Here is a 13018-nt window from a genome sequence, read left to right as displayed (position 1 = left end):
AATTTCCAGCCTTATTAGGGAACTCTAATTTACAGACCCAGATGTATTCCACATAATATATTTCTGCTAAGGTCTTGGAGGAGGAGTGTGACTCATGGCTTAAGTGCCACTCAGCACTTAACACCCACTAAGAATGGCTGTCCCACCCCTGAGTGCCCCCTCCTCCAACCAGCTTGGCTGTCTGTCCAGCAGACGGTCAGTCGCCTTCCATCCCCCACCTTTGACCACCCCCCTCCTCCTTCCACTTCCCTCCAAGCGGGAGGCCATTCACAGAGTCCTTCCACCCACCTCCAATCTGGCGCCGGTTGTATTCCTGAATGCAATGCGCTTGGCCCCTAGTCTTACTAATGGTTTAATGTCATCCATGTTAGGGCCTAAAATTAAGAAAGCTCCAAGAAAGGGTCACATCTTTTCACTCATTAAGAAAATATCCCTTTTACCCTATCAGTTTAAAGTTGTTAGCATACTTGCACATGTGGGAGATCTTCAAAAGCTGCATCTTTACCCTAGGTATTGCTTCCCGTTTGGCCGACCAGAAGGCGCATTAAAAGCCACGCTATCACTCTTGGAAAGGGTAAGTATAAGGGGACTCAAACGCTGGTGAAATAATCCAGTTATCACATTTGACTCTTTTCAGTCATTAGACTGTATATTAGTTTTAATTACTATATATTGGCAGTCCTAAGCAAATTTCCCCCTGCAATATGATGGCAGTGCATGATTCAAGGCAAAGAGTTGTCTCTTCTATTGCACTGCTGTGAACCTCTTTCTGTAACTACTCAAATATTTATCAAAAGTGGTGTCATAAAAAGCACCTACAAAGCCACTAGTTGCATTATTCCAAAGATCAGTTCCAAAGGAGGACCTGCTTTCAGTATGGCAAAAGGGCCTTATGCTTCTATTATTGTTGTTGTTGTTGTTGTTGTTGTTGTTGTTATTATTAGATTTATAGCCCGCCACTCCCTTGCAGCTCGTGGCGGGTAACAATATCACAATCCCCATTAAAACCCCATAAAAACAATAATAACATTGCCAATATTGCCGGCATGGCAAGAACGGCAGCTCAATTTCCCCCCCCCTCCCTCCCACTACTAGTGGGTGGAGAGGAGGTCCTGATGATGTTTTGCTTCGGGTCCAGAACCCGAGTCCCCGGGAGAGGCATAGATCTATTATCAGCCCCGGCCTCAACCATAAACCTGGCGGAAGAGCTCTGTCTTGCAGGCCCTGCGGAACGTTGAAAGATCCCACAGGGCCCACAGCTCTCCCGGGAGCTCATTCCACCAGGTCGGGGCCAGGACCGAAAAGGCCCTGGCCCTGGTCAAGGCCAGGCATGCTTCCCTAGGGCCGGGAACGACCAACAGGTTTTCACCCGCAGAGCGCAAGGCCCTGCGAGGGGCATAGGGCGATAGGCGGTCCTATTCAGGCTTTGAGTACTTTTTGAAATTTACTTCAGGGTCTATTAGACCTCCTTTTGGTGTATTTGCTACAGATGAAAAGATTTTTGAAAATGGTTGCTGTCTAGTTTTATCCAAATGGTGCTTTGGTGAAGGCTACAAAAAAAATCAGCAATAAGAAATAAGAAAAACAGACAAGAATCATCTTTTTAAACTGGCTTACTGTTTATATTAATTGCACTCTATTCAGCCGTTGTTAAGAACTCTGTGTGATTTCCTGCATTGAGCACGGGGCTGGACTAGATGGCCTGTATGGCCCCTTCCAACTCTATGATTCTGTATCTATACAGAACAAGCTGTTTGATTCATTTTTGTGAACCTCTTTCTGGCATTTCTTCTTTGCTTGAGTTGCTCTGTCTTTTGGCCACGTGATATCTTTCTAAGATTTCAAGTTTGAATAGGATAGCATGGTCAATAGGTGATTCAAACCCTGACTACATGAAACAACACTATACTAGTCTGTACTGCTAAGTAAACAGTCTCTCTCAAGCTCTAATGGAACTGTAAGCTTTTGGAGATGTGGGCCTGTTTTTCTCCCTGACATTATTAGCTAATAGAAAGCTAACTTTAGAATTATATGATTCCTTTTCATCTTTTGGAAAATATAAAGATCCGCTGCTCAGCAGTGTCTTGGCTATGACACCGTAAAGCCTATCACATCTGCTGCAGCATGAACTTCTGTAGAAGAGGTCCCCAATATGGCATTTGTCAAAACCTATCCTGGTACCTGCCAAGTATTTTTAGAACGTGGGCAGGGCCAGATATGGCTTTTGCCAAGCAGGCCTTCTGATTGATCATTGGGAAACTGACTGGAGTTGCAGATTTTAAAAATATTTGCTTTGGCAGCAGCTGCCGCCACAGCACAAGAATTGTTCTTGTGTGACTGAAGGTAAGCTGTATGGATGCAATTAAAAAAAAACATTTAAAAGGCATACTGTCAAATGGTCAGTCTTTGCCTGAAATGTTGAAAAATTACTATTAGAATTACTGTATCACCTCATTGACCGTTTATGCACTGGAGGTTTCATGCTAGGCTGCAGACTGGAGTTTTAGTCGTGGCAGGTTGCCCCACCTCTTCCCGCACCCACATGGGGGAGCATTTGGCCCGGTGTGCCTCATCTGCCCCCGATTTGTGCTCCTGCACAGGAGCTGGGGCAGTGAAGTTCCCAGTGCGTAAATGGTCATTCCCTGACATTCTGTACTGGTCTTCGCCTCCTGTGGTTATACCCACCACCCTGTATCAGAATTCCAAAGGTGAACACAGGCTCAAAAAGTTGGGGAATTCCGGTTCTATCAGCAAAATCTGGCTACGTCAGATTCATCACCAAATTCACATGGATACATGTTTGAAATTTGATCCTCCTCATAATTGTCAAAAGTGTACATTGGTAAAGATGGATTGGTTAACCATTTCAACTGTAACACGTGTGAACTGTAGATATACCCAGGAGGCATGTTTATGTCTCTCAGCCCAGGATCTGAACATTCTAGAATTGTTACCAGATGCATATCTTTAGCTCCTTCCTGGCTACTCCCTTATACGGTTTCAAAATGCAAGTCGGAAAGTATAAATTCAGACGTGGGCTTTGGGGATCAAACTCAACAATGAATCAGTCTGTTACTGTTTGTTCCATTCAATAGGATATGAAGGGCATTATGAGGGTAGGGGAAATTAAAAAAAAACAATCAAGATGACACAACAAATCAGTGTTTCTTGTACAAAGGTTTTGATGAAAGACATAGTTACTCCAGTCCCTCAAGAGGAGGTAAAAGCAGTCATCCGTAAATGCTTAGAACAAGCTGCATTGATTAACTATACGCGACTATCAGAGTATGCCAAAATTGAAGGTAAGGTGATTTTATTTTTTAAATTAACTTTTTAGTGAGAAGGATAGAACAATTGCTTTTTTAAAAAAATCAAGGCAAATCATAACTATTATTTTATTACGAGACAAATAGATAAGTGAACTAATTTAATTGTCGATGCTTGTTAAAGACATGTGTTAGGGGAATGGTTCCCTTTTTTAGCGGGTGAAACAATTAGCTACTTTACAGGAGAGTAAGTATATTTGGCCAACAGTCCACCATTTATATATGTCAGCGTTTTGGAAAGTGAAAAAACTAAGAGCAACATTGGAGCCGAAAAGGGAAACACAACTAATTGCTTGGGACAGTGAAGTTCAAGGAACAACAGAAATGACAAGAATTAAGACGTGTTTTAATGTAATGCATTGATTTGTAAGTCAACTTAAAAATGTTTTCCTGGGTAACATTTGTCTGCCCTTCCTTCATGTACAGCAGATCTTGTAAAAAAATCAGCTGGCCCTGCACTTGCATCAGATTTCATACTTGTCACTCTACATTCACTACAGCTGATATTATTGACCTTTTACGTTATGGAGGAATAACAGCTAGTGACCAGAGACACATGTAGCCATCAAAAATACATTTTTAAGCTTGCTTGAAGATATGCTTTTGGCAGGAGACTTGTACATACAGACATCCTAATTGTTTTTCCACTGCTACCTTGTTGGCTGCTCTGCAGTAATTTGAAGCCTGATAAGTGTCTTGCTGTGAGATGTAGGAATGTTATTGTACACCATATATATTGATTGTTTGGTCACATGACGACGAAGATTTACTAAAGCTGTGTTCGTGTTCAGTTGAAATAATACTAGAGAAAACGATATCACCCTTCAATTTCTTTTTTTCCCCCTAGTCCTTGCTTATCAGAAGGGCTGGATTATTGTGATATGTCACATATTTCCAGGGTCTGTACATTATACACCTCCTCTGTTTTTCAATGTCCCCCCCTCCCCCGTTGACAATGCAAATTGTGTACCAGTGGTAATGAATTCATTGTTATGCATCCAGTGAGAAACGCTTAAGAATTGGGCACTAAAAGGATGTTTATCAACTCTTGACTTGGTAATGAGTGATGAAAATAGAGAAGGAAGGCAGGTCTCCTGAGCGCTGTGCTAGCAAGCATTTTACCCAAGTACTCTACTTCACAGAATGGTTTTAATTGGTGAACTCTGTTAAAAATTTCAGTGTTTAAATATGCCCCATGAGGACATGGGAGAACTCCAGTTCAAAGGCATATTTGGGTTTTGTTGTGATTTCCCCACCCCACCCTTTTTTTTTTTTTTTGAATGGACACCGGGTTCCCTAGATCTCTGTCTAACACTTACTAACTCTGTCGGTAAGCTTTGCTCTCTTCTTTCAGATATATCTATGCAAAAACAAACTTTATGATCTGTAAGTAAAAATGCATTCATTTCCCAAAAACGTAGAACAGTTTAGTCTGTACTTTCCTTTTGTGCCTCAATTCTTCTTGATTGTGTGAATTATCTGCCCTCTTTTTGGCACTGTGACTTTTAGGTCTGGGAATACTTTGAAGCAACAAACCTTTGTTCCGTTTCCTTTTTTTTTTTTTTTTTAATTCCAGCTATTGTTTTCAGAGAAGTACTTCATCCCACACTACCTGCTCTCTTCTGCTTCTCTCCTTCCTTGTTCGTGGTTGGTGCAGCCACTTTTCTATGCTGCCTCTATAAAAAGTGGTTGTGTCAGTATCAAAGCATGCTGGGATTGTTAATTCAAACAACCCAACATCCGCAAGCTGCATGCCTCAGGTTTTCTCTCATGAGCATAGTCCGCTCACTATGAGTTCCTATTTTTTTTATTTTTATTTTTAAAAAAACAACTAATGTCCTACCCATTTCTCCAGAGGAGGAATCTATAATTTGGAAATGAAATGCCTCCTTCAGTCTAAGCAGCGTGAGCGCGTGAAAATTAAGCTAAATAATTAGCAGCAAGCCTGCTTGAGGCTATGTTTATGAAGAAATACCTGTGAAAGCCTTAGATACTGAAGGCTAAAATCCTTAGTATCTCCGAGCCTTGAATTGATAAAACTCTATTTCCTTCTGTTCATGACGTTCTGACCATTATATCCCTGCAAACAATTCAGAACAGACCTTTAGAATCATGGTCACAATCTCTTTTGTGACTCATGAGCATGCTGAATGGTTAATCCAGTAAACCTCCAATTTGAAATCTCCTTTTTTATTTTTATCCTCTGTGTATCCCAAAATACTCTACAGCTACTTTTCTTTTAAGCTAATGTAAAGTTTTCCTCTGACCTATGACCTATAACCTCTTTACCTCTGACCTAAGCCTCTTGCATGCCCAAATCCTCTTTTATAGGGAAAAAGAGAGAAATGTATGAGCATCCTGTCTTCTGCTTGGCCTCTCAAGTGATGGATTTAACCATTCGTGAGTACCTTCCACCCTGCTCTCCATGCTGTCTTCACTCTTTTTCTGTTTTCATTACTTCAGTACAATCCAGAGCCAAACCAACTCACTTTCCTTGCTTCAAGTCTTTTAGCATTGGCTTGTCTGTTGCTTCTGTCTGTGAAAGTCCCAGTGTAAGAAGTCCAGTCACATTTTATCTGCCTAAAAACCAGGTTAGAAAAATTAAGCTGTATTTGTTTGTGACAAACTCCAATTTGTCTGTAAGTTTTTTCCGTTCTTTCTGTCTGTGACCTGAATGCATTTTTACTTTGCTTCTGTGTAACCCCAATTTGTAAACACTTGTCACTGGTACACAATAAAAAGGTAGCTACTACAAGGGGGACTGAGAGTTAGTGGCCAGATTTTTAAAAAACACTGGGAAAGAGCCATCCCTTTCTTTCCTTAATGTGCATACAATTTGTAAAGTTTTATGTACAGGACCACATTAGATCTTACATGTCTCTTGTCTGTTATCCTTTCAAGCAGAGTACTCCCCTAAATTTTTAATGCCAAGCTCTGAATCAGGCATTTTTCATATATCTGTTTATCAGTTGATTAGCTAGTGTGTTCTCAGAGCTTAAACCAACACCAATACTCTCTGTGCAACATTAAATTTTACCTTGGCAGAAGAAATCTCTTTTTGATGATCCCCATGCTTCTGGGTGGTGGGAGAGATTGGGCAACTTTTTCTTTTTGAATGTCATATATCACACATAACTGGGGGGCATTTTGATCCACTTGCTCATTAATCCTGCATATCTGTTCTTGTTTCTCTCTCTCTCTTTCTCTCTCCTTGTTGCTTTCTTTCTCTTTCATATAGAGAATCAAAAGGATGCAGGTGAACAACTGTATATGCATTATAAATTGCTAGGATTGTTGAGTTTTTATTCATCTTTGTTTTCCTTTTTGTAGCTCCTTAAGACTGTACTCCTTATAAAGAGAGGCTGGAGTTGCAATAATACTTAAGGAGTTAATTTGTGCTGTCTTAACTCACATGACTGGTATTCTTCTTAGCAGATCTAGTAGAACAGAACAGAAATAGAATGCAACCTTACTAGGCAATAAGACACATCCAAATCAGGAAAAGTTGTCTAAAAAGAAACACAATTCTCAAAACATTTACAATCTGGCTTTTTGTTTAAAGCACTAATAGCTAAACTAATTATCATTTTTTTTGTTTTTTGTATTTTCTGTTTAATGCCCTATTGGGGAAGGCTGGTTTTCTTGTTAATGTGTAACTAACAATACAGTCGGACAGAAGTCATGTTCATTGTAATTTTGTTTGTAGTGTGGTGATGTGATAAAATTACAGTACAGTTCAGATGAATCATTAAAATGCCGATGAATTCTCAAAACATGCCACTTTTCATGACTTCTGCTTAAAAGAAATCTTCATTTGAAATTTCTTAAAATCTGAACTGTTAATTTTATTTTTATTCCTGAGTCTTTTCGTTTATGTTTTGTGAAAGCAAATTGTCTGAACTCTGAACTTTTTGTTGGGGGGGGGACAACATAGTTGAAAGGGGGGAGAGAATCATAGTTCAGTAGCAAATACTATTGTGGGTACATTGGGGCCATGCAGTGTGGCCAAGTCTCTCATTTTTAATACTGGAATTCACAGAGCATTTATGCTACTGTGAACTACTCTACAGGAGTGTAGCCCAACTAAGACTGCATCCACTTTTTGTTGGATATGGCACTATAGCAATTATTCATCTTTTGGACTGTCTCCATCCAGGAAAACAGCACTGTAAAAGCACACTATTCAATCAAGTGTGGATACAGCCTTAGAACAATCATAACCTACTCATTTAAATAGGAGCCTCTTGTGGCGCAGAGTGGTAAGGCAGCCGTCTGAAAGCTTTGCCCATGAAGCTGGGAGTTCAATCCCAGCAGCCGGCTCAAGGTTGACTCAGCCTTCCATCCTTCCAAGGTTGGTGAAATGAGTACCCAGCTTGCTGGGGGATAAACGGTAATAACTGGGGAAGGCACTGGCAAACCACCCCGTATTGAGTCTGCCATGAAAACGCTGGAGGGAGTCACCCCAAGGGTCAGACATGACTCGGTGCTTGCACAGAGGATACCTTTTCCTTTTTACTCATTTAATTGATCAGTGAGCCATCCCCAAAGAAAGCCTATAACAAATAACTTAAGCAGCCTACTCTGCTCTTTCCATAAAATGAAAAGGGATTTGTACTAATTTATAAGACATAACAAATTCAAACACGTCAGTAGTAATAATTGCATGGAACTTTTTAAAAATGTATTTTTGACTTTCAGTAGACCTATGGCACCAAATATTCCATCTCTAATGTAACTCCGTCCCTGTATCGTATTGCGTGCAACTAGTGGTCCCTAGTTGGGCCTATATATTTGCCTAGAAATGTGGAGAATGATTTACTGTTAGGGGCCTACTCTGTGCTAGAGTGTGTAGATCAGAGTATTCCTTGTGTACATATAGTTTTAATTGGGTTTGATAAAGGAATGTATTCATTTGGAAGAAGTCAGGAGTAGGAAGGTGTTGATTAGCTAGCTGCAAAGGACAACTTGCATGTTCAATGAAAAAAGGGGATTAAGTAAGGTGAAACAAATGATGGAGCTAAAATGTGGTTGTCTTATATCAAAACTAGTAACCATGCCACCGATGGGCATTCGTCTGTTTTGAGAAGTAGTGATTATTCATCATGGATGTTCTGTGCAGTTCCACATGGGGCTGTATGCGCACACATGCCAATCACCAGAAGAAGTCTAGCTAGCTTAATTAAAGAGCAGGAGGAGTCCCTCCCAGGTGGAACCATTGGGGCAGTTTTTCCACCTAACATGCTCCGGAGAGAACTCCTAACCCTCCCTCAGTTTTCTATTTGATGCTGCCTTGAAAAGATCATTCCTAGTTAGCTCCTGTCTTTTCATAAAAAATATAAATAGAAGGATTTCTTTATTCAAAAAAATGTTCCCCTTGCTCTACAAAGATGCCTTGTACAGCCAAGCACTCTGTCTGTCTTTTGTGCTTTGGGGGAAACCTCAACGTAGTGGCGTGTAAGATCTGCCAGCAATTTACCCTGAATGCCCGTGTGGCAAAATCAGTTTGGAAAAAAAGTCTTCCATTCCTGCCACGCCTTGTAAAGTTGAGAATATGTAGTGTGTTCAACAAGAAGGCTATCTATTCCCTTTTACCCATCATGCCCCATCCTCATTAATTGCAAAGTAGATACAGGCTAAGCAAAGAGTGGATTTGCATTCAACCGCAGCTGGTGAGGTCAGAAAGATAAATGCCTTAAACTAAGGTGCCCATCTGTCCTGCTTATAGCGGGACCACCCCACCTTCAGGCCACTTGCCCTGCATCCCGCCATGTTCCGCAGACGTCCCGCAACGGCGCTCTGCCCATCGTGAGGCAAGGTGGTGCGGGGCGAGGCGGTGTGAGGCAAGGCGAGGCAGCGCAGGGCGAGGCAAAGCAGCCAGCCTTAGGGAGCCGGAGGTGGCGGCAGAGTCACGCAGCAGGCCAGCGGGGATGGTGCGAGTGGTCAGGCAGCTGCCTCCACCCCGCCCCCGTCTTCCAGGGCCCCGTCTTCCAGCAGGAATGATGCGGGCAGTCAGTCTTTAGTTGGTTTTCTTCTACTATGAAGAGGGCCTATGAGTTGGCATCAGTGCAGTATCCTTTGAACGTATGAGTGCACTCCACAAGGGCTCAGGCAACATCTACTGAATTTGAATAAGGGATCCCAATGGCTCATATTTGCAGGGCAGCAGCCTGGTCATCTGCAGATACCTTTGTCAAACACAAGAAGGAAGACATCAGTTGGGACAGCAGTGCTTCGTTCGATATTTCAATGGATCACTCACCCCACTGCCTGGCAGGGCAGCTTACTAGTTTCCCTTGTGGGACTGCACAGAACAAAAAAAAACAGTGTTGCACTTACCTGTAACTGTTGTTCATCTAGTTGCCTCTAGGCCAGTGGTCCCCTTTAGCGGCCGATTTGCTCGTGGCCCGGAGGGGCCGGGAGGGGAAGCCGCGGCCGCCGGCATGGCGGCGGTGCAAACGCGCATGCGCGGACTGCCGCACGTTTGCGCTGGGGCTGCCACGCGTGCGCGGGCCCCCGGGCCGCCCTCTCTGTGCACTATTCCGCAGCGGTCCGCGGCAAGCGGAAGCTTGCGGACCGCTGCTCTAGGCAAGCACACACCTCTTCCTCCTTCCCCATTGTGAATTCTTTGATTCTGTATTATGTTACCTCATAGTGACAACCAAGGAGAACTGAGGGAGGGAGAGGGGCCTCTCCCTGGAGCAGGTGACCCCTAGGTGGTAAAATGGCTTTGACTGAGAGGGGCCCCTCCTGCTCTGTTACTACGGAGAATTTTTCTTGTGGTTTACTTCCATGTGTGTGCAATACCCTTATGTCCCTGCACAGACAACTAGATGAACACCAGTTGCATGGATGTGCAATACTATTTACTTCCCTCCTCCATATTATATGCCGGTGAGATAACCTGAGAGAGAGACAGAGAGTTTTCCTGCTTCATCTCCCCGTCCCGCCCCAATTGGTTTGAAGGAAAAATACACTTGTAAGTGATTTGAAAGGTTGGCTTCTGCATTCAATAGGAATTCAAAAAGAAGACAGTCATCCTGAAGGAAGAAAGGCTAAGAAATAATGCTAGAGGAGTGTTGGCTAGTACGGACAGCAGGCATTCTGGTATTTATTGGCAGCCCACATCTGTCTAGATCCCTCACATCAGCAGTTTGAAGCCTTCTTCCAGTCTAAGGAGTCTTCCTCCAGTGTCAGTGACTGCTCCTCTAACCAAAGAGGAACCTGGGCTGGAACAAGGCCCTCGGACCTTGCAGAATGCTGTGGCTTATAAGAACTGCGGCTCTGGAGCAGACCAAACATCCGTCTGGTCCAGCAGGCTGTTTAATACACAGCCTTGAGCATCTCAGCACATCACTGGGGTGTAGGCAGACTCATCTCATTTGCATGGTGTTTATGATTTGCGGTAGCACTTTTGTGAGTTGTCACAATCAAGTACATCCCAGTAGCCACCTAGACAGCTCCCACGTGGAGGTGCTAATTCAGACGAACCAAACTGTGCATGAGCAGTGCCCTTCCACAAGTAAATCAGCCTGCCATGCATTCTCCCAAAGTACTTACATGGGTGGAGGGAGTCAGCAGCTCATGCGAACGACCCTTAGGGAGCAGGGGCACTAGGGGCACACGTAGGCAGAAACAGGAAGAACAGAAAGGATGGATTTGATATACTGCTAATAAACAAGAAGAACGGCCCTGGGATTGGGACTTCAACAAACAGAATACGAGTTGATATCCCTCCTGTTATCCACTGCCTTTTAACATAGCATGAAACAATTACATCACGAGCCAGTATTTGGCAGGCGCCAGCTAGATGCACTTGCTGGCATCACCAGGGAATCAGCAGGGGGATTTTAATTACTATTGTGGTCCATGTTGCAGAGCTGCAGGGAAATATGCACAGATCCTCCCTGATCGCTTTTCAAGAACACTTTTTATTGCTGTTTTTATCGTCTCGGGGTTTTTTTTTGGGAGGGGGAGGTGGACTAGAGAGATGGAAACGACAGTGGGTCAACGTGCTGACAACAGCACAATCAAATCTGTAGGTCATGTGTTTATATTTTAAAAACAACTTGATAAGGCCAGCTGCTATGGCCACTTTGTTTTGTGTTGCTTCTCTTCCCCCCCCCCTCCGCCCCTCTTCATTCTGTTTCCCGTTTTAAAATCCCGCTTTGGGCACACACACACACACACACAGATACAGCAGAACACAACTGAAGTTGCACAACCCAGGCGCGTTTGACAGCTGCGGGATCTAAATGCCAATCAGCTCGGAAATACATTTTTCATTTGGGTCGCTGTAGGTGTCCAGGGCTGCAGCAACTGGCAGAAATGTACAGCTGCTGGCAAGTTCAGTGGCTCAAACACAGGAAAGGCTGGTGTAGAGCTGGATGACTGCAGGGTTTGCTGTGCAGCTTGGCTGTGTCTCATGGGTGCCGTTGTCCTCCGGCTTGGATACCCTTTGAGGAAATGTCTCTCTGTTACATGCCAATCACATTGTAACTGAACGGAAGCGAGTCAGATGTGAACTGACTGCAGAGGTACTTTTGTGACATAACTGACTGATGACCGGTAGCATTTTTTTTTCCCCAAGGGCCGCTCTTGCTAGAGTTCTCATTAGCTCTCGGTGGACGTCGTTGAATGCTGTATTAGCACGTTATTTCTAGAAGCCAGCCAAGAGTTCTCTAAATGTGCTGATGTAAAAAAGCACAAGCCAGGTGCTTTGGAAGGCATGATAGTCTCTCTGACTTTTCCTTCCCTGAGTCATATCAGAGAGAAGAGTTGGTTTTTGTATCCCGCTTTTCACTGCCTGGAGGAGTCCCAAAGCGGTTTTACGATTGCCCACCCTTCCTCTCCCCACAGTGGACACCCCATGAGGTCGGTGAGGCTGAGAGAGCTTTGGCCCAAGGTCACCCAGTTGGCCACCTGCGTAGGAGGAGTGCGGAATCAAATCCAGTTCCCTACATTAGAGGCCACTGCTCTTAACCACTACACCAGAGTACAATGAAGGCCATACTGCCCACTGAGTGTTTCAGTGTTCCTACTGCCCATTTTTCTTCTACAAAATCTTCTACCAATTTCCTTATGGTTGGCAAAGATGGTGTAGGGCTAATAAATCCAATGAAGTCTGCTTTGTTTCCCCATATTCTCTTCCGAGTGCTTCAGTACCCGGCCTAAAAGTGGAGAGAAAAAGGAGGCATCTGTCTTATGGTGCCTTCATGTCTTGCTTGAAGAGGTCCAAAAAGCTGATTGGAATACTTAGGAGAAAGCAATCCTAAACAGTCCCATGCACAATCCTATGCAGGTCTGTTTAGGGGGGCTTACTCAGGAAAAAGAGCCTCTTGTGGCGCAGAGTGGTAAGGCAGCAGACATGCAGTCTGAAAGCTCTGCCCATGAGGCTGGGAGTTCAATCCCAGCAACCGGCTCAAGGTTGACTCAGCCTTCCATCCTTCCGAGGTTGGTAAAATGAGTACCCAGCTGGCTGGGGGGTAAACGGTAATGACTGGGGAAGGCACTGGCAAACCACCCTGTATTGAATCTGCCATGAAAACGCTGGAGGGCGTCACCCCAAGGGTCAGACATGACCCAGTGCTTGCACAGGGGATACCTTTACCTTTACTTACTCAGGAAAGGATTCTTAGGAGGCACAGTGACCGAATTCGTGATTAGAAAATCCCTGGTCCACTTGCCCTCCGGCC

At 43.8% G+C, this 13018-nt stretch overlaps 1 protein-coding gene across 22 annotated transcripts in view; it reads left to right on the top strand.

Annotated features, from left to right (window-relative positions):
• The window catches only part of CADPS (calcium dependent secretion activator), a 438674-nt gene that overhangs the window by 301402 nt on the left and 124254 nt on the right, over positions 1–13018 (top strand). For 11 of the 22 annotated variants that reach the window (XM_077325020.1, XM_077325018.1, XM_077325022.1 and 8 more), the window contains 2 exons: positions 511–574; positions 3179–3302. In XM_077325020.1, coding sequence (XP_077181135.1) covers positions 511–574; positions 3179–3302 — 188 coding nt within the window. Of the gene's footprint in view, positions 1–510; positions 575–3178; positions 3303–5657; positions 5727–6564; positions 6583–13018 lie in introns of all 22 variants that reach the window. The other 11 variants (XM_077325015.1, XM_077325030.1, XM_077325024.1 and 8 more) reach the window with 3 other exon arrangements.

The sequence above is a fragment of the Paroedura picta genome, chromosome 3 (genome assembly GCF_049243985.1).
Source record: "Paroedura picta isolate Pp20150507F chromosome 3, Ppicta_v3.0, whole genome shotgun sequence".
Classification (NCBI taxonomy): Eukaryota; Metazoa; Chordata; class Lepidosauria; order Squamata; family Gekkonidae; genus Paroedura; species Paroedura picta.
Note: the sequence above shows the minus strand (reverse complement) of the source record. Positions and strands in the feature narration are given on the sequence as shown.